This window comes from Phyllobates terribilis, unplaced genomic scaffold (assembly GCF_046119375.1).
Source record: "Phyllobates terribilis strain yellow unplaced genomic scaffold, ASM4611937v1 Scaffold_8__6_contigs__length_399053987, whole genome shotgun sequence".
NCBI classification, from domain to species: domain Eukaryota; kingdom Metazoa; phylum Chordata; class Amphibia; order Anura; family Dendrobatidae; genus Phyllobates; species Phyllobates terribilis.
Window position 1 is genome coordinate 144,599,265 of NW_027362768.1, and position 22,561 is coordinate 144,621,825.

Genomic DNA, 22,561 nt, shown 5'->3' on the forward strand with positions numbered 1-22,561 from the left:
AGAGCAGAACATCTCCTTTAGCAACCAGACAACAGCTTTTACCCCTCTCCCCATTGAAACAAACCAGCACGCTCAGCCAAACCGAGCACGCATGTTTATGCTGGAGTTAGGTGAAGCAGCATGTCTATGGTCAGCTTCATTCGCTGCAAGTTAGTGCTAGGGCTACATGGCGACATGTCACGAAACATTGAGCTCAAGGGCTGGCATTGCATCCAATGATCTCCTATGGTATTCCTTTATATGGTCCCATGTTGCCTCACTTGCTATAGACTTAAATGCAAGCTTTTTTTTGTGCAGTAAAATTGCAGCTCTAAAATAAGTCACTCAACAGCAAGTCGAAGCGACAAGTCTGAGAACTGCAGTGGTATAGCCTCGTAAAAATGTCGTCATGCTGTAGAGCAGATCAATATATATTTTTTTAAAATATATGTCAATCTTTTTTGTATCATACTTACAGGTAGAATATTATGTATTTGTAATAAAACCAGAAAAATAAGAAGTCCAGACGACTTTTAAACCAAATTTCACATTTTGTAATTTAATTTTATTAAAGGAAAACTGCAGATTTCCACGTCAAATCCATTGTGAAGAATCAATCCACAGTCCGCGTCCTGAGCAGTTCACGTGACAGATCGGTTAACATTTTTTTTTTTAAGTCGTCCATAAAGTATTTCTTAAAAGGTGAATTTACCAACATCTTAACTACAACTGTATACATATATAGATTAGTAACTTTTGCCGTTTTACTGTTTCTGTCTGGATTTTCTCTAGTCAGTGATCGGCTGGTTCGGAAACAGTCAGCTCTCTTTCTCCGCCGTCGGGTATGGGATCTAACAGTTTAACTCCTTCTGTGTGAAGCTAAGTGCACATCGCATATGTCCCTACTGACACATTGTCATCTTTGGAGATGTGTACGGAGGGGATTGACCAGAGATCGAGTAGCAGGGGATTATGGAATAGGAGCACATGTTGTATAAATAGAGGATTTTTTTATTTTTACTCGATCTGAATCACCAGCAGAATGCAAGTGAACCAATCTGGAATCACAAATGCACCAAATCATGGGGTTTTCCATCTTATTAGGTGATGGCACATAGCCACTGTGGTCCATATTCATCCTGAGAATTAAGGGTCACTGCATCCCCTCTGCTGTTGCCTCCCTGCACGGTCACTGTAGCAGAGAGCATGCAGGAGACGCGCCGTGCTTAGAAGAGTTAGAAAGGGTTATAGCACTACGTCCCCTTCATTCTCAGGATCAGTGGGGGTCCCAACTATTCATAAAGGGATGGCATATTCTAGGGATATGTGCTCACTTTATGAGACATCCCACAAACCGTAATGCCCCCTTCCCCTGGCTTCCCAGTGCCTAGACCCTTCCTGCTGGTGGTACAACCATCTCACTCATCTCTGCTATTCATCCTTTCTTCAAAGTGTCTGTGCGATTAATAGGCTATTAGTCCTTCAGATTACAAAAAAACAAAAACCTAAGTATGTTACTTCTTCCCCTGACACCCTGTATAAGCTATAGATATAATGTGCTGCCATAGAGGACTCCTTTTCAGGTTTGCATGTGATGCTCCTTTGCACAGTACAAGCTCAGGCTTTATGGATCACTGCTTACATATTAATTGTTCGTGTAAGCGGCCACAAGAAGGATTAAGTGAACGCAACATAGAAACGCTGCAAAGCTGAAAAGCGAGTCCTCACCATGGAGCATAGGACATAAAAAGAGACAAAAGCAGATTCACACCAAGATCAGAAGATCACCTAAATGTAAAGAAGAAAGGTTTACAGTAGAGATATGATTAGAAGGAAAAAGTAAGAAACTACCCACCCCGAAAACTAAGCGATCACTTCACATCCGTCATAGGATGCCCCCCCTCCCCGGATGTAGTTCTAACCTATAATATAAAGTCCACATCAGAGAGTTCCCTATCCCTGAAGCCACCCGTGGGAATGAAATCTGACAGGCAAGCAGCTCGATTCCATCCACATTGCAACAGATGCCCCTTTAAGTGGTGGCGTGGAGAGAGAAGAGTGGGCTGGGACGCCGGCCTATATGGCCGACTTGGCCAGGTCCACTTTAGTTGGTAAAGGTCCAGCATCTTCATTTTCTTGGGGAAGACCATGGACCACTACGAGGGACGCAGGAGGGTATTTGTGAAGCTTCTGCTCGTTCAGGTATTCCAAATCTCCATAGATGCTCAGTTTCTAAAAGACAAACGAGTTCATGAAAAGCCGTCACCAACACAAAGATTATCTCACATTCATATACACTATTATTGCACTTCTATATTAAGGGCCACTCCTGTCCATGGGCCGCCTGACACTGCAGATCAGCCCCACTGAAGTGAATAAATTGCAATACCAAGCACAGCCAAATTCAACAAGTGGCGCTGTTCTTGAAAAAAAAACAAAAAAAACATTTCTTCCAATCCAGGACAAACCTTTTAAAGGGAACCTGCCTGGAGACCGCAGATAGCATGAACCAGACGGACACACACGAGCGAGACCTGTCGTTCAAATAAGAGTGGTGCGGGGAAGAGGCAAGCTAGTCTTGTCTATTCCTATACTCGCACGCCAGCTCTTCAAACTAGTTTTTCTTGGAAATGCCTGTGGTTTGGGGAGCATGAATCAAATAAAGGTCAACTTTAAGTATTTGTGTATTACTTGTTTTATGCCCTTTTTTCTATAAAAAATAAAAAAAGCAATTGCTAGATAAAGTTGTGTTTTTTTCTTGGTGTTTTCTAGTGCTTAAAAGGTTTGTGCTAAAATAATATTGCAACCACAAAAAATGGTTGGTGAAATTGTACTTGGGTTTTATGATCTGATCATTATCACAATCCTACAAACTGTAGTCAAACAACAGCTTTGTGAGCTTTGCTGCTCGTGTACCGATCGGTACCAGGATTTACTGATAGTAGGCAAGGAAAGAAATCAGATCTCAAAACAAACTAACTTGCCAGCACGGGAAGGACACAGGACTGAACGATGTGGCTCCCCTGCCTGCCCACAAGCATTTAGGGTAGCACTCAACTTTTTTTTTTTTTATAACTCATCCTGTCACTATTTCGCCAGTCTATATAATTCAGGAGGTATTATCTTAGTTATCCTCTCCTTTCCATCTGAAAATTCATGGTATACGGCTCATCAGTTGGTTCAATTGTGCAAAAATTTGCAACTTTTTACAAACTTTGTGCTGACTGTGCATATTTTAGAAAAAGTGTGCAGGGCTTCGCAAGGCCTCCCCACACCATGACATGTTTCCAAAATTGTATAATGTAGCCCAAACCTGGCACAGACTTGATTTTATGGTGCAAGGCCAACCCGGATTGCATATAATTTATTTCCTCTCCAGAGGAGAGCACACGAGTAGGAAAACCCCTTTAAATTATATATTTTCCCCAACCACTAGGAGTAGATTAGGGGCTCAACTACATTCATAGAAGACAATTCAAATGCGGCCCCTAGTGGTTGCAAAATATTATAATTTAAAGGGGTTGCACATCACTATTTTGATGACTGATCCCAAAGAAAAATGATCAATATCGGATTGATGAGGTCCTGGGTACTGCGCGTCACCTCCTATTCATTTGGATAGTAGCAGATCTGGGGGGCAAGCATTAAACAGTGACTGAGCTCTGTATACTGTTTTCATGTGGCCCCTGGCAGAGTTGGTAACAGATGATTAGTGGGGTTGATGGATGTTGGGTCCCTGCCAATCAGATATTCATGACCAATCCTAGGGATAGGTTATCAATATCATGGATTTGGAAAACCCTTTTAAACTTTATGTCCTTCCAAGGAATTTCAACCTATGGAACAGAAAAACTGAACTTCTCCCTATGAAGATGTATAAAGTTCAGCAAAGACCAATAAATCATGTGAGATTAAAAACCTGCAGACTAGTAAGAAGCTTTTTTTTTTCTTCCAGATTCCAGGCAATTATGTGGCTACTGGCTATAAAAACAGGTTAAGCCGGGCCAGCGTCATTGTGTACAGCCATATAACCTCATTATTGGAGCAGACTTACCTCCGAAGGAATATACTGGTCCGACGCAGTTGCTACTGTTGCACAGCAAATCCAGAGGAGAACCAGGACAGACAGCAACAATGTCGCCGTCAGAAGCCAATTGGAATTCCTGAATAAGAAAAACAACAATTATATCAAATGCCAAAATGATGAATGTTGGACCGGCATTACCGGACTTGTGCCTTCTTGTTTAGTATAGCAGCATCTTCGTCTTTCTGAAACGATTGCAGAGATAACGCTGTACTGGAATTACATTTATTTCGGTTGTATTGTAATTCCCAGAACAAGTTGCACAACCCGTTCATTCCAGGAGTCAGTAAAGTTCTGAAAGCCTGGACCCCCACCATTGATAAGATGTTAAAATTCCATCTTATTATTATACTATGGTGGGGAACAATTATATATAGAAAATCTGCTTGTGGCTGTAAAACTGGCTTCAGCAGGAGCCTTCCCTCCCCGACCTGAAGTTAAAAAAAGTCACCAGCAGAAATCCTGAAAATAACTAAGTTTACTTACCCTTTGCATCTACTCAGCTCCCCAGAGCTCTCGATTGACAGGCTGAAGCAGTGACATAGTGCAGCCAATCACTGGCCTCACCATCTTGTGCAATCTACCTTAACATTAAAGGGGTTTTGCAGGACTATTTTATTTTTTCCCTATTGGGCTAAGAATTGACAGGTAGGTAGTTGCCAACTACATCAATGTCAACAGAGCAGCTCTACCTCTTTGACAGGCTGTGACTGCTGACATCATGCTGATTGACAGCCGGCTCCCTGCAGTTAGGCAGCGGAAAGCCAGCTGTCAAGAAGCATGCCATCAGCAGTGACGTCCAAACAGAGCAGTGCGGAAGAGAAGCAGATGCGTGATAGAAGCTACCGAATCGCCATCGGGAGCGGTACCCACTCAGAGCTGACAGAGATCAACGCCAGGCACAAGAGGTAGGTAGTTGGCAACTACCTGACTGTAAAGTTCTTAGGTCTATAAAAAACAAACAAAAAAAAAAACAAAATAAATAATCCCAGGTAATCCCTTTGCTAGTGACTGGATGCAGTGGTCATGTGCTGTTAATCACTGCATGCATCATTTTCAAGTCAAAGAAGTAGAGTTCCTGCTCTATAGCCATCCAAAATCCCACACGTGCTCCGCATGCTGGGTATATTTGCCCTGTATTTCTCATATATGGCAAAAAAAAAAGCTTCACTATGCATGTGCCATAAATAAAAGACAATAGTGCAGGAGTTTCGGACCAGCTTGGTATGTCGCAAATCTGCTGATTTCAACCTGCTGCATTACAAGATAATGCATAGGGTGAAATATGTGGAGGAGTGAGCGTGCTGCAGATTTATAAACCCGCAGGATGCTCTGATTCTTGTGTAGATTTTTTCCATTACCTATGGACAGGGTTTTGAAGAACCCATTTATCTACTACTAGATGGTGGCCTGATTCTAACGCATCGGGTATTCTAGCATATGTCTCCCGACCCTCCTTTATAATGTCCCATGCAGGATGTTACATCCCCCCCCTCCCTTATAATGCCCCATGCAGGAAGCCACATCCCCCCTATATAATACCCCATGCAGGATGTCACATCCCCCGTATATAATACCCCATGCAGGATGTCACATCCCCCCTATATAATGCCCCATGCAGGATGTCATATCCCCCTATAGTGCCCCATGCAGGATGTCACCCCCCCCCCCAATATAATACCCCATGCAGGATGTCACATCTCTCCATAGTGCCCAATGCAGGCTGTCACATCCCCCCAATATAATACCCCATGCAGGATGTCACATCCCCCGTATATAATACCCCATGCAGGATGTCACATCCCCACTATATAATGCCCTATGCAGGAATTCACATCCCTCTATATAGTACCCCATGCAGGATGTTACATACCCCTATAGTGCCCCATGCAGGATGTCACATCTCTCCATAGTGCCCCATGCAGGCTGTCACATCTCTCCATAGTGCCCCATGCAAGCTATCACATCCCCCGTATATAATACCCCATGCAGGATTTCACATCCCCCGTATATAATACCCCATGCAGGATTTCACATCCCCCGTATATAATACCCCATGCAGGATTTCACATCCCCCGTATATAATACCCCATGCAGGATGTCATATCCCCCCTATATAATGCTCCATGCAGGAAGTCACATCCCCCCTATATAATACCCCATGTAGGATGTCACATCTCACTATAGTGCCCCATGCAGGATGTCACATCCCCCCTATATAATACCCCATGTAGGATGTCACATCTCTCCATAGTGCCCCATGCAGGCTGTCACATCCCCCCTATATAATACCCCATGCAGGATGTCACATCCCCCGTATATAATACCCCATGCAGGATGTCACATCCCCCGTATATAATACCCCATGCAGGATGTCACATCCCCACTATATAATACCCCATGCAGGATGTCACATCCCCACTATATAATACCCCATGAAGGATGTCACATCTCTCCATATAGTGCCCCATGCAGGCTGTCACATCCCCCCTATATAATACCCCATACAGGATGTCACATCCCCCGTATATAATACCCCATGCAGGATGTCACATCCCCCGTATATAATACCCCATGCAGGATGTCACATCCCCACTATATAATACCCCATGCAGGATGTCACTTCCCCCTATAGTGCCCCATGCAGGATGTCACATCCCCCTATATAATACCCCATGCAGGATGTCACATCTCTCCATAGTGCCCCATGCAGGCTGTCACATCCCCCCATAGTGCCCCATGCAGGTCCCCTACGGCCCCATACAAAAAAAAAAATCCAATACTCACCTCACTGCTTCTCTGGACTCCAGCGTAGCCGGCATCTTCCCGCTGTGCGCTGTGACCGCTCAGGAGAGAGCGTGGTGTAAAGACGTCACCGCGCCCTCTGACCTGAGACGTCACAGAGCATCAGCGGAAGACACAGGAGCTGCTGCGGAGGCACGGGGAGGGGTAAGTATGACGCCGGGTGCCGGGGTCCTGATCGAGCGGGGGGAGGGACGGGAGGAGTGGGGAGGGGAGAGGAGGGGCGTCACACTCGTCCTCGGGAGATAAGCGGCCGTAGCCGCTGATCTTCCGACGATAGCCGCATGTAGGTCAGAAGCCTGCGCTCAGGGGACTTATGCTGCGAGCAGCCGGCTGCATCTCCCTGCTGCATTGCCGCTGACCTCCGTGCTGCATATGAGCCACTAATGGCCGCCATGTTTTTCTGAAATGCTGCGTCGCTGATTGGCCGCGGCCGGACCAATCAGCGACCCGGGATTTCCTGGACGGACAAACAGACAGACAGACAGACGGGATAAGACAATTATATAGATAGATTTTTCTGTAAGTGGAAGAGACCATACCATTATCACTTCAGGTATTTATTTCATTAACTTACATTGAGAAGCACTTCATTATCCCTTCTCCTCCATCTAACTCCAGAATGTCAGCTCTTCTGCTCCACAGGCCCTCGCCCACCGATTTTCTACCTCCAAAATTTGCTGCAGGTTAGAAAGAAAGTTGATTCTCGTGGTCTCAAACGCTAAAACGATTCTCCTAACTGAATGAGCTTCATAGTGGACTTACAAGACATGGCGTCCAGCATGTTGCCCCTCGCTGAAGGGTCTTCTGCCTGCAGTGGTGGCATCTGTTGAATTTCTGGCGGAGACTGAAACAAGAGAAGAAGTAAAACATGTAATAATCAAGTGACCAAAAAAGTTCTGCCAAGGTAGATGTGTAATGTGAGAGATGGCAGATTGAGAGGTTTCAGTAGTATCCGAGTCTCCACTTATTAGATTTTTTTTTTCTTTACAAGGAATAAAAAAGAAGGATTGAAAAGTAAAGGACCCCTGATCTGATTATCCCATCATCTAATTTCCTTCTATTAAACTGAGAGAAGGTGTAGGACTTACAAAAAAACATGGAAATCTTTTGTCCTCTCTGCTAACATAAAGAGTGGTGGCGGACTTTTTTTTTTTTTCAATTACAGGCAGGTCACTTATTAACACGAAGGGGCAAATTCCCTTGAAAACCTGCTGTGGATCTGCTGTACTGCCGCTGCAAATTCGCGGTAGAAATCTGAGGGTCCAGTTGTTTAAAGAAATGCACCTTTGACCATACCTTTGGGGTATCTTATCGAGTCAGGGATGTCTGGATTGGATATCTGCTGATTGTGCATGCGCCCTTACAGGTATGGGCAAACCCAAAGTCATCCTGATGCAGAAGGGAGCGACGACAGACAACCCCTTTAAATTACAAGAAACTACGTAAGCAGAGATGAAGCTTGTTGCCAAGTTACATTGTACGTACCTGCACCACGAGGATGCGTCCATTATCGGCCTGTATGAAGAAAGTCCAGGAGGAGCTCATGAAGTTCTGTGTAGAGTCCATCATATCACTCCAGAAAGCTCTTACCATGGTCAGAGGAAATAGGATATGGATCCGTGGCACCATGTCAGAGAGCTGCAGCGACAACCCGAAAAATAATAAAAAGAATTATTATTTATTCTCGCATGCGTCTCACTGAAACCACAATTACTTTAAAAGGGAGAGACGAAGTCTTTAAAATCCACAGATCTTTCCTGGAAGAAAGACATGTTCCCTACCGTGCCCACCACACTGGTAATGTGGAAACTATTCAAATGAATGAACCTGGAGGGCTCAAGTCCACAGGAGCAGCTTTCCAAGATCATAGAGCAGGTGGCAAGCAAGAGCTGGTGGCTCAGTAACGTAAGCTCCTGCCTGTAATGTTAAGTACTGTATGTGGGTTCGAGACCTGGGGAGACTAAAGGGGGAAAAAAAATGTATGTATGTACACACACAGTACAGACCAAAAGTTTGGACACACCTTCTCATTTAAAGATTTTTCTGCATTTTCCTGACCATGAAAATTGTACATTCACACTGAAGGCATCAAAACTATGAATTAACACATGTGGAATTATACAGGGTGGTCCAAAAGTAGGTGGACAGAAAGTGTAATAAGGTTATGAAGGGGGGAGATTCATCAAACACTAAATTGCAGCTGGATCATCCTCCAATAAACCATGAATTAGACGTGGATGATAAGCTTTCCACCCAATAGATTTTAGGATTCACATGATAGAAGCTCGTGAAATTCCCAATTCCAATGAGGCTCTTCTGGTGGACTTTTTTGGACTCTGAACAAATGTTTCAGCAACAAGTTGTTTATTATCTTCTGTACAGACTGTTTGGGGTCGACCAGTTTTTGGAGCATTAAGGATTGAGCCAGTGGCATTGAATTTGTCACGAATGCGGTAAATGGTTTGTCTCTTTGGGGCTTGAGTACCAAATGTTTCAACCCAATTTGCTCTAATGGTTTCAGCATTTTGAGACTTCCAATACTCTGTTAAAATCCATTTTCTTTGATCTGTATTTAAATTATTTGCCATTATGTGTTATCTGAATTATCTGAAAAGAAAACAGATTTGGGGGAGATCTATCTGTGAAAACTAGATCTGTGAAACTGGCTCAGTTGTCCTTAGCAACCAATCAAATTCCACCTTTCATTTTCCAAAGAGTCTGTGAGGAATGAAAAGTGGAATCTGATTGGTTGCTAAGAGCAACTGAGCCAGTTTCACTTTACACCATGTTTGATAAATCTCCCCCTTCATAACCTTATTACACTTTCTGTCCATCTACTTTTGGACCACCCGGTATACTTAACAAAAAAGTGTGAAACAACTGAAAATATGTCTTATATTCTTGGTTCTTCAAAGTAGCCACCTTTTGCTTTGATGATTGCTTTGCACACTCTTGGCATTCTCTTGATGAGCTTCAAGAGGTAGTCACCGGAAATGGTTTTCACTTCACAGGTGTGCCCTGTCAGGTTTAATAAGTGGGATTTCTTGCCTTATAAATGGGGTTGGGACCATCAGTTGTATTGTGCAGAAGTCATGTGGATACACAGCTGATAGTCCTACTGAATAGACTGTTAGAATTTGTATTATGGCGAGAAAAAAGCAGCTAAGTAAAGACCTCCACAGTCACCAGACCTGAACCCAATCGAGATGGTTTGGGGTGAGCTGGACCGCAGAGTGAAGGCAAAAGGGCCAACAAGTGCTAAGCATCTCTGGGAACTCCTTCAAGATTGTTGGAAGACCATTTCCGGTGACTACCTCTTGAAGCTCATCAAGAGAATGCCAAGAGTGTGCAAAGCAGTCATCAAAGCAAAAGGTGGCTACTTTGAAGAACCTAGAATATAAGACATATTTTCAGTTGTTTCACACTTTTTTGTTAAGTATATAATTCCACATGTGTTAATTCATAGTTTTGATGCCTTCAGTGTGAATGTACAATTTTCATAGTCATGAAAATACAGAAAAATCATTAAATGAGGGGTGTCCAAACTTTTGGTCTGTACTGTATATATCTATGAGAATGACACCAACTCCTTGAGAAAGTCGAGGGCAAAGCGTATGTCGGACTCCGGCATCATATGCTATTTTATCTTTGTAATATGTATATGCAGTGTATCTCTACACTGCTCAAAAAAAATAAAGGGAACACTCAAATAACACATCCTAGATCTGAATGAATGAAATATTCTCATTGAATACTTTGTTCTGTACAAAGTTGAATGCGCTGACAACAAAATCACACAAAAATCATCAATGGAAATCAAATTTATTAACCAATGGAGGTCTGGATTTGGAATCACCCCCAAAATTAAAGTGGAAAAACACACTACAGGCTGATCCAACTTTGATGTAATGTCCTTAAACCAAGTCAAAATGAGTCTCAGTATTGTGTGTGGCCTCCACGTTCCGGTATGACCTCCCTACAACGCCTGGGCATGCTCCTGATGAGGTTGCGGATGGTCTCCAGTGGGATCTCCTCCCAGACCTGGACTAAAGCATCCGCCAACTCCTGGACATTCTGTGGTGCAACGTGACATTGGTGGATGGAGCGAGACATGATGTCCCAGATGTGCTCAATCAGATTCAGGTCTGGAGAACGGGCGGGCCAGTCCATAGCTTCAATGCCTTCATCTTGCAGGAACTGCTGACACACTCCAGCCACATGAGGTCTGGCATTGTCCTGCATTAGGAGGAACCCATAGCCAACCGCACCAGCATATGGTCTCACAAGGGGTCTGAGGATCTCATCTCGGTACCTAATGGCAGTCAGGCTACCTCTGGCAAGCACATGGTGGGCTGTGCAGCCCTCCAGAGTTGCAGCCACACACACCATTCAACTCTGCCAAACCGGTCATACTGAAGGATGTTGCAGGCAGCAGATCGCTCTCCACGGCGTCTCCAGACTCTGTCACGTCTGTCACATGTGCTCAGTGTGAACCTGCTTTCATCTGTGAAGAGCACAGGGCGCCAGTGGCGACTTTGCCAATCCTGGTGTTCTGTGGCAAATGCAAAGTGTTCTACACGGTGTTGGGCTGTGAGCACAACCCCCATCTGTGGACGTCGGACCCTCATACCACCCTCATGGAGTTGGTTTCTAACCGTTTGTGCAGACACATGCACATTTGTGGCCTGCTGGAGGTCATTTTGCAGGGCTCTGGCAGTGCTCCTCCTGTTCCTCCTTGCACAAAGGCGGAGGTAGCGGTCCTGCTGCTGGGTTGTTGCCCTCCTATGGCCCCCTCCACGTCTCCTGGTGTACTGGCTTGTCTCCTGGTAGCGCCTCCAGCCTCTGGACACTACGCTGACAGACACAGCAAACCTTCTTGCCACAGCTCGCATTGATGTGCCATCCTGGTAGAGCTGCACTACCTGAGCAACTTCTCTGGGTTGTAGCGTCCATCTCATGCTACCACGAGTGTGAAAGCACAACCAACATTCAAAAGTGACCAAAACATCAGCCAGAAAGCATTGGTACTGAGATGTGGTCTGTGGTCCCCACCTGCAGAACCCCTCCTTTATTGAGGGTGTCTCTCGATAATTGGCAATAATTTCCATCTAATGTCTATTCCATTTGCACAACAGCATGTGAAATTGATTGTCAATCAGTGTTGCTTCCTAAGTGGACAGTTTGATTTCACAGAAGTTTGATTTACTTGGAGTTATATTCTGTTGTTCCCTTTATTTTTTTGAGCAGTGTATTTATCCACTTAAGTATTAATACAATTGTTGGTTTAATTTGATAGTCCTATGCTGTATTTCAATTTCCATGTTAAATAATGTAATGAGAAAATAGCTATTAGCTCCTCCTGTATGTCTTACATATACGTTTGTCGTGAACTTTCTATTTCTTCTGTGCATTGCCATTTTAATACATATTTTAAATGTATTAATAAAATCTATACCTTTTAGTATCATTTTTGTTTGTGATTATTTACACTTGTGTAGATATATATTCTAAATGAATATCTACTTAAAGTTAACAGTGGTAATATTTTCTTATTTGGATGTGTATTCATATATTTAAATGTCCTAACAGGAGCCGGACTTTATCATTCACATCCTCCATGGTAATTCTGTACTCACTTCTTCTTGTCGCTTCTCTGCAAAAGGCATCTGACTGTGACAGCCGAGGATACAAGCATACTGCTCATTGGACTGTGGATAAGCTTCTGTGCAAGCTGCAGAGGAATAGAAACAAACAGGCCAAAATTAACCCACCCAAGCCTTTTTTAGATAATCAGAAACACCAAGGGAAATTGTGCTGACGTCTCCTGGCTCTAGCCATGTGAATGGATAAGAGGCGCCGGAAAGTAGGGTGCATGCACCTAAAAACTTCTACTTGTTAGGGTATGTTCAATTTTCTTTTTTTGGGGTTGGAATACATGTGAACATACCCTTATGGTATCATTAAGATGCCCTGACATTATGAGGGTTGTCTAAGGACACAAATCACCCAGAAAGCATACACTTATGCCCTTATATCCGGATGCATCGTGTTTTTCACCTGATTCACATTCTGTCTTCGTTTTGTTCAGGTCGTCTCCTTCATCAGCAAATTGACAGATGGAAAAAAGCCTACAGCCACGATGGCAGGCAAACAGCTCCTCCTCCTACAGAGAGAAAAGAAGAAGAAACTTCTGTCTGTGGACTGGAATATATGCATCTACCATAATTGTGAGAACATACGGCAGGATAAAGCAGATATATGATCATGTATTTTGTATGCAATAGAAGGACATAACAGCGTCCTACAGGTTTAAAGGGTTTCTCTGGCAACTTTCATTTCCATATTGAGAGGTGCGGAGGACGTTGCGTCGACATGTGCCTGCCAAGTCTCATGAGCATCCGGCACGTATTGTCCTATTATAATAGAAAGACACTTAACAGAGTAAACAGTGCACAAGCTATACCGGTCAGTCTTAGCAGGAACAGATGCAACGTCATTAGGATCTCTCACTTCCCGAAACAGAAAGGAGCAGTGTCGGAGAACCCATTTAAATGCCCGGCGTCACAATGATCACAATACTGGTTATAGTAACAGCCGCCTCGCCAAAATACCGCACATCCACAATTGTACGTGCTTTATTAAAAATGAAGAAGATAAAGTGCTACCAGAATTCTCAGGAGAGGACTTTTCTCCCGTGAGATCAATCAGGCATGTTGAAATCCAACATGCCCAATCTTCACCCCCAGCCTGATAGAGAGTCAGAACCCCCACCACCCCATACATTTTAGACAGCCGGCCATTGTGGCCCCATAAATGGAGTCGTAGTAAGGTTAGAGAGGAGTGCTGAATGTCGCTGACACACTACATCATAAATCTCCCCACGACTCCGACACCTGGAGAGGCAGAGGCGACAGCTGCAATCTGAATAACACAGAAATGGCCTCCACTTTAGACTGAGGTCACATTTTGTGGATGCAGTGGATATTTTCTGCATTATCTCATAGGGTAATGCTGTATAAGCTCGTGACCAGACGGTATCTGTCTGCACAAGGAGTGTGGGGGATACTGGTCAATGAAGGGTCAAAGTTTGGAGGAAGAATAAAGGCCATTTATGGAATGTGAAAGGTCTGGCTAAAAAAATATGAGGGATCCAATGACTGGATGTCCTTAAGGACAAAAATGTCCAGGAAGGATGGGAAATTTTTAAAAATGAGATTCTCAAAGCACAATCGTTAACAATCCCGAAAAGTAGGAAGAATGGGAAGCATTTAAGGAAACCAGGATGGATGAACACAGAACTTAAACACATGCTAAAAAGAAAGAAAGAAATGTTTATTAAATGGAAAGAGGGAGGCATATCTAAAGAAGATTATAATGCAGTCTGCAGATCCTGCAGGGCACGTATCAGGTTAGCTAAAGCTGACAATGAATTAAGGCTTGCAAGAGATGTCAAAAGCAATAAAAAAGAATTTTGGGGGTATGTCAAAAGTAAAAGAAAAGTCAAAGATGCTATAGGATTTTTACAGGATGAAAATGGAGAAATGGTAAGAGAGGATGTTGAGAAGGCCGAACTTTTTAATTCCTATTTTGCATCTGTTTTCTCTCAGAAAGAAAATGTAACATCAACTGATCTTCACTGTCCTTTCAAAGGAATAGAAGAATCCAAGTTATCTGTAAACAGAAAGATTGTGAGGGAATATTTAGCTAACATAAATGAGTTCAAGTCTCCAGGTCCAGATGAATTACACCCCAGAGTACTGAAGGAGATCGTAGAAGAAATTTTAGAACCACTCTCCATAATCTTTGAAAATTCTTGGAGAACAGGAGAAGTCCCAGAAGACTGGAGAAGAGCAAATGTTGTTCCTATCTTCAAAAAGGGGAAGAAGGTGGACCCAGGGAACTATAGGCCGGTGAGTCTGACTTCTATACCAGGAAAGATCTTTGAACAAATTATTAAACAAGATGTATGTAAGTACATGGAGAAGAATGAAGTGATTAACCAGAGTCAGCATGGGTTTGTAACTAACAAGTCATGTCAGACTAACTTAATTTCCTTCTATGACAGAATCACTGACTGGGTGGATCAGGGAAATGCTGTAGATATAGTATATCTTGACTTCAGCAAAGCATTTGACAAAGTATCTCACACCATCCTTATTGAAAAAATGACCAAGTATGCAATGGACCAGGCAACTGTTAGGTGGATTCATAACTGGCTTAGTGATCGGACTCAAAGGGTGGTTGTAAATGGCTTCACATCCAGCTGGATGAATGTCTCAAGTGGGGTACCACAGGGCTCCGTCCTGGGACCTGTATTGTTCAACATCTTTATCAATGATTTAGATGAAGGAATTGAGGGTAAACTGATTAAATTTGCTGATGACACAAAGCTAGGAGGGATAGCTAACACTAGAGAAAAGAGAGAGAGGATTCAAAAAGACCTAAATAAACTGGGAGCAGTGGGCAGCAACCAACAGAATGATTTTTAACAGGGAAAAATGCAAAGTACTACATCTGGGCAATAAAAATGAAAAAAGCATATACAGAATGGGAGGAATAGAGCTAAGCAACAGTACATGTGAAAAAGACTTAGGTATACTAATAGATCATAGACTGAACATGAGTCAACAGTGTGATGCAGCAGCAAAAAAGGCAAATACAATTCTGAGATGTATGAACAGAAGCATACAGTCTAGATCACGTGAAGTCATTATCGGTCTTTACTCCTCTTTGGTCAGACCTCATCTGGAATACTGTGTACAGTTTTGGGCACCACATTTTAAAAAAGACATAGACAAACTGGAGCAAGTTCAGAGAAGAGCGACCAGAATGGTGACTGGTCTGCAAACCATGTCCTATGAGGAACGGTTGCAGGATTTGGGAATGTTTAGCTTGCAAAAAAGAAGACTGAGAGGAGACTTAATAGCTGTCTACAAATATGTCAAGGGCTGTCACATTGTAGAAGGATCATCTTTATTCTCATTTGCACAAGGAAAGACTAGAAGCAATGGGATGAAACTAAATGGGAGGAGACACAGATTAGATATTAGAAAAAACTTTTTGACAGTTAGGGTGATTAATGAGTGGAACAGGCTGCCACGAGAGATGGTGAGTTCCCCTTCAATGGACGTCTTCAAACAGAGGCTGGACAGACATCTGTCTGAGATGGTTTAGTGAATCCTGCTTTGAGCAGGGGGTTGGACCAGATGACCCAGGAGGTCCCTTCCAACTCTACCATTCTATGATTCTATGAATATATACCGGTAACAAAAAATAAAAAAAAAAAGGAGAAAGGAAAAAAAAAAAAAAAAAAATACTATTTATATCTGAATGAGAACATTTTTTAGAGCTCTTAAAAGCTCATGTATGAAAAAAATGTACCTGGTAATGAACAGGGGAAAAATGCTCTTGGACTGGTTAAGGTGTCATTCTGCACATAAACAGGAATCATGATAGAGCAAACACCCCGAACTAACACTGCAGGGCGAGCATGGCCAGAAAATCATACAACTTTCTTTATTTTTACCTTTGTGAAAATCTTTATAAAAAATTAATAAAAACCAGACAAACATTGGAGAAACAGTTCTCCACCCCCCAACCTTAAGAAGCATTAAACATGAGTTATTTATACATCTTGGCTCTGCAAAACCAGCAGAATTAGATGAACAAATACTTGAACATAGTAACAATATTCAACCCAATTACATATAACTTGTGTAAGTACTAATAACATTCATTTTAATTAATTTTCAAAGAAGTTTAATTTGAGGCATCATATAAACGTAACTCAAAGCAAGCCGAGGCGAAATCTCCTCAGTTCCCTAGATGTCAAACCAGAGCCATCAATCCATAGACCTCATATCTTGTCAAATTTAGAGATAGCATCTCTTTTTAGGTATATGTCTTTTTCCAAATTTACTAGCCGGTTAACATTATCAATAAATACTGATATCATTGGCTCCTGATCTGCTATCCATTTTTGGGCTATCAATTTTGTTGCCATATATAACATACGTGCTGCTGCAATTTTGCCGTACTCATCAATAGCCAGATCTTCAACATATCCCAGTATACATACTAATGGTGAAAGCTCTACGTCAATTGAATAAACCCTGTTAATCATTGCTACAACACTCTTTCAAAAGGACACCAAGTTAGAACAGTTCCACATCATATGAAGAATATCTTCTATGTTAGTTTTACATCTAGGACAGTGGGGACTTGAACGAAATCTTATGTTAAATAAGAATTGAGGTGTCCTGTATACCTGGGGTTTCACATATATATGGGACGGTCTATGGGATTCACTTAGACAGCTGTGGAACTCTTTCCAGTATATCTGACCAGTGATTTTCCTCTATGGGTCCCATTACACTCTCCCATTTCTCTTTTGATCGCATTGGCTGGTTTGTCAATATAAGGTATAAGAGAATGTTATAAAGTAATGAGATCAGTCCACGAGAACTGTGTAGATTAGCTATTCTCTGTATTATTGAGTTTCGGGGTACTCCTCCTGCCAGAACAATGCCTTCCGCCTGATATGCGTGCCTAAATTATAAGCATTTATAGGGTTCAGAGGGAGGTGACCCATATTCGTTTTGCAGCTGTGAGAATTCCTGAATCACATCACCTATCAGCACTTGATTAAGTCTGTTTAACACTAGAACTACTGATGGAGTCATTTTGACTCCTTTCGTTTTTTATTTCTCTTCTGTGACTACATTTTTCAGAATTCCGGCTTGAAACTCGGTGACTTTTCCTCAGATATGATGTGAAAAAAGATTTTGTGAGAATAAATAATTTTGGTGAAAAATTTGCGCGTTTTTTTCAAAATTTACCAAGAACTACTGAAGGGAGTCATTTTGACTCCCTACTATATTTTGAGGTCCTTTTGTCACTAAATGTTGCTATAAAGTTTTGTGCATAATTTTTTCACTCTGTCTTATTTATCCTGATGTTCATATAGATGTAGTTCAATTTACATGTCAACTTTTCACATTTTCCTTGTGTTTTACCTGCTTGTATTACTGTGTAATGCTGAACAAACTATCTGATGAGGAGCTAGATGCATTCATTGCGATATTCTATGCTCGTGGAATATCTGGCACGAACCGTCACTCGATTAGCAGTATTTGGTGTAATGACTGGGGAATACCGTTTTGCAAAGCGACAATGTCTAGGGACCGCTTTGTTGAAATTATGAGGTTTCTCAGATTTGATGAGAAATCTACTCGATCGGAGAGACTGCAAACGGACAAGTTTGCTCTATTTTCTACTGTGTGGGACAGGTTTATTGAAAATTGTATTGCGTGTTACAAACCTGGCCCATACATAATGGTGGATGAGCAACTTTTCCCAAGCAAAACTAGGTGTCCATTCACGCAGTACATGCCTTCCAAACCAGATAAATATGGCCACAAATATTGGCTAGCTGTTGATAAGAGGAGCAAATATCTGGCAAATGGCTTCCCTTATCTAGGCAAAGATGACACACGCCGTGCTGAGGACCGTTTAGCTGACCATGTGGTAATGAAGTTATTGGACCCGTTTTTGAAAAAAGGTCGCAATGTTACAACCGATAATTATTTTACTTCAGTAAAATTAGCTAAACAGCTAAAAAGCAAAGGAACAACCATCGTGGGAACACTGAACAAGATAAGGCGAGAAGTGCCTAAAGAAATAAAATCCATGAAAGAGGAATTGTACAACACTAAAGTGTTTAGAAATGAAGACAATTTTACACTTACAGTATATCAAGGAAAGCCCAACAAAAATGTTGTCATTTTGAGTTCCGTCCATCCAGATGTTGTTGTTGCGTCTGATTCTGCTAAAAAAACTCCAGAAACGGTAAAGTTTTACAATGAAACAAAATATGGAGTAGATGTAGTGGATCAGATGGCACGAAAATATACCACACGAACATGCACAAGGAGATGGCCTGTTCATGCATTTGAAAATGCCTTAGACTTTGCGGGTATAAATGCATGGATAATATTCAAGGAGATTACCCACCAAAAAATGGCACGCAAGGCATTTTTGCAAACGCTTGTGAGAGAGTTGAGTGGTCCTTATGTCACAGATAGGGAAAAGGGTTCCACGTCCCAAGTTTCTACATGCTCAGAAGTGATGGTTCAAACAAAATTTTGCCAGATCAAAGAAAAGTGCAAGAAAAATAGATCTGTCGGAAATTGTAAGACTTGTGGTAAGTCTTTGTGTGGGCAATGTACTGCCATAAATCAAAGGCAATGCCTAAAATGCGAAACACCAAATGTTTAGAAGGTGAATTCTGCGCCATATTTTCATTTTTATGCTCCTCCACCTACATTTTCTCTGCTTTTTGTTCTTCAGTTGTTGTTTATATGTGTGCACTTGAATAAAAAAAAATGTTTGAAAAACGTCTATTATAATTATTGTTATTTTCTGTAGAAAAATAAGAAAAGCAGAAAAAAAACACTCACAATAATAATACATTACAAAAAATATAATTATTAATAAATAACCACAAATGAAACTCTAAAAATAAACGAAAACAAGCAAGGAGTCAAAATGACTCCTTTCAGTAGTTCTAGGCGGAGTCACGAGTCCAGTAGTCCTAGTGTTAAACCCCTGGCGCCAAATCCCACCAGTTGGTATAGATTTGGAAGCCATGGAGTGTTCCACAATGAAGTAAATTGTGAAACACTTCACTGTCCACCAAAGTTTGTGACATAACAGCATAGTCGGCATTTTGCCTCCAAGTGTCCTAAACTTATTGCCTCCAATACCTCATCCAACTTTCTTATAATCCTGCCTACACGTACAAGGATCTGGAGAGCAGCTTGTATCTCTGTAAGAAAACAAGCTCAATGTACCACTGAGAATCTCAGAAAAGAAGAAGAAAAAAAAAAGGAGGACGAGTCAATATTACGCATTTATTTTATATATTTTTCTTTTAAAGGGACCCTGTCATCAGGTTTTTATACCCCTAACCAATGCCAATTGTGTACAGATGCTGCAATGCTGATTACATCCAAAGTTTTATTTTAGAAATCTGGGTTTACATTTTAGAGAAATGTATTATTGGATTGTTATGCAAATGAGCCGCTAATAGGGGCAAAGCACCTGCAAATCGGCTGCCTCTCTTGCCAATTCCTGTCTGTGGCGGACAGGTCACTCTTCTTTCAGCGACTTACCTCTTCCACCCGCAACATACTGCAATCGCCATCATTTCCCGGGAAGGTCCTGATGAAGAAGACGGTCAGTGTCTGGTGACTTCTTCACTCCTGCAGCACAAGTTGTCCTAGTGAAGAGGACAGTCATTGCCCGCAAACTATGTGCATGCACCGCTCCAGGGAGTGACAGCACTTGCACTAGATCTCAGCTGGGAGAGGGAGTTCATTGAAAGCAGAGTAGTAACAGAAAAACACGGTTTAGGGTTTCTGATCTCAAACTTGTCCATGCTACTCTTCCATACACTTTCTTCCCATTCTGCATGCTGGGACTTGGGAGTTTTCAAGCAGTTACAAAATTGGAGTTCATGTGCTGTGACTGGTAGTTCCCCAGCAGCTACATAGTTAATGTTAATATGTTTGGACTTTTGTACTTTCCCAGTAGTTGGATCTCTACAGACGGCATGATAGGACTTGTAGTTCCCTAGCAGCTTTGTAGCTAAAATTTGCATACTGGGACTAGTAGCTCCCAGGAGTTGCATGCTGGGATCCTATCCCGTAATGTAGTGTTGATTAGTCAGCACACGTCTTTCCGGCGCCTGCTTACCGGAACCATTTCACCTATATTGGTTTTGTTTCCGGTCGTCAGAAAAGGATTTTAAAAAGTGCGCCTACACGAACCGGCGATGTCATAAGATTTCATCGGGCTATGTGGATGACGCAGGAGGCTTCCTCCTCCTCAATCACAGCGTTTTAGGACGGCGTTTAGCAGGTAAGAGGAGGGACAGGCACCGCTGCAATGAGCCCATTGGACCAGCCGTCCAAATTTGCATACCTCGATGGAGCACTTAAATTTTGTTTTGGGGATATACAGGGGAGTCAGGACAGAATATACAACTTTGCTGGAAGGCAGCACAAGCGCTGAGGAAGGTGGTGGTATTGATTCATACATGAAATATCTGGTGACAGGTTCCCTTTAAAACACACAAACAAACCAAATAGACCAGTAGGAAGACGGGAGCTATGTGCCCACGATGCAGAAATGCTCAGGATTTTTTCCTGACCGTTTCTGAATCTCCCTGGCAGAAAAAAAACGCATTTGGATTGTACATGCGGATTGTACATGCGTTTTTCCTGCCAGGGACATGCGGATGTGAAGCGTTCTTCACATGCATTTCCGCATGCGGGTTGTCAAGAGCTTTCCAAGAGATTTTAACATCACTCGGAAAGTGCTTGTCAACTAGGTCACACTATATAAATCCATGCAAACAGCATATATAGTGTGACCGAAAGAATGGTAAAAAATAAAAAAGAAATCTATACTTCCCTTCCGATGGCCCCCGGTGTCTTGTTTCCCTCTGTCTCGGCTGCCGGCAGCGCTACACTGAAGGACCTGCCTACGTCAGGGTCGCGTGACCCGTCACATGACTCTGACGTCAGCGCAGGTCCTTCAGTACATTGCGAACTGTCGGCATGCGAGGAGGAGCGCAGAGCAGGACGCCAGAAGGTAAGTATATATTTATTTTTTATTTTATTCTTTTTTTTTTTTTTACAGTTTTCTATGGTACCCGGGTCCGGAGGAGAGTCTCCCGTCCTCTAGACCCAGGTACCATCCGCACATTAGAACGCATGGAATGCGCATCTACATATACAGTGATGCGTAATCCATGCGATCTAATGCAAGTCAATGGCGAAAACACAGCGCTTCCGCATAATAATTGGTAGTGCTGCGTTTTTTTCCGCAATGATAATCCGCAGTGGAAATCTCCGCAGCATGTGCACTGCACATGCGGATTATCATTGGGGAACATGGCAGACCTTCTACCAAGCGTTTTTTAAGCGTTTCGGCAGTGTTTTTGCCGCTGCGGAAAAGCTTAAAAAACGCATTGTGGGCACACAGACAAATACTACTAGTATAATATACAAACACACACTATATAATACTACATATAATCTATCATAGAATCATAGAATGGTAGAGTTGGAAGGGACCTCCTGGGTCATCTGGTCCAACCCCCTGCTCAAAGCACTATAAACAATATATACACCACTACACGTCATCTACACGCTGTATATTATACACCACTACACGTCATCTACACGCTGTATATTATACACCACTACACGTCATCTATATGCTGTATATAATATATACACCAGTGATGTTGGGCAGGGAGTTTGCTAGACTTTTAATAAAATAATCCATTAAAAAATTACTTCAGGTGACAGTAAGGCTGATAACAGAGAACAGCAGCCTGCAGTGCGGGGATAGGAGTCAGAACCTGCTGCGGCCCCAGTTGCTTGTACAGGTCGGGGCTGGGCGGAGGAGGGCGCTGCTCTTACCTCCGGGTATGTGTGGAGGGGGTAGGTGCCCTCGCAGACTTGATGGCAGGACGAGCTGTCCCCCAGAGCAGTGTCCAGGGACCCCCGAGCCCCCAAAGTGCAACATAGCAGCAGCGCAGCCCCGCAGAACACCTTCGTGGCGGCCATCTTTCTCCTCCCAGTAGTCATCAACATCCGGAGTAGGTGGTTCCTTAGCCACGCC

At 42.6% G+C, this 22,561-nt stretch overlaps 1 protein-coding gene across 1 annotated transcript; it reads right to left on the bottom strand.

The window, feature by feature from the left end:
• Window positions 1-510: 510 nt before the first annotated feature.
• Window positions 511-22,553, bottom strand: TMEM59 (transmembrane protein 59). Its single transcript, XM_073643438.1, has 8 exons — window positions 22,360-22,553; window positions 12,926-13,031; window positions 12,505-12,599; window positions 8,354-8,506; window positions 7,631-7,712; window positions 7,443-7,545; window positions 4,034-4,142; window positions 511-2,211 (listed from the first exon to the last, which is right to left on the bottom strand). Exons 1-8 carry the CDS (start codon window positions 22,531-22,533, stop codon window positions 2,056-2,058), a joined length of 978 nt encoding a protein of 325 aa, XP_073499539.1. The 5' UTR covers window positions 22,534-22,553; the 3' UTR covers window positions 511-2,055.
• Between the last annotated feature and the right edge of the window lie 8 nt (window positions 22,554-22,561).

Coding starts and splice junctions, on each gene's coding strand:
- TMEM59 (XM_073643438.1), bottom strand. CDS start 22,533: ATGTTGATGACTACTGGGAGGAGAAAGATGGCCGCCACGAAGGTGTTC. Junction 7,546..7,630: donor CATGCTGGACGCCATGTCTT/GTAAGTCCACTA, acceptor TCTAACCTGCAG/CAAATTTTGGAGGTAGAAAA. Junction 4,143..7,442: donor ATAATGAAGTGCTTCTCAAT/GTAAGTTAATGA, acceptor TTTCTTATTCAG/GAATTCCAATTGGCTTCTGA.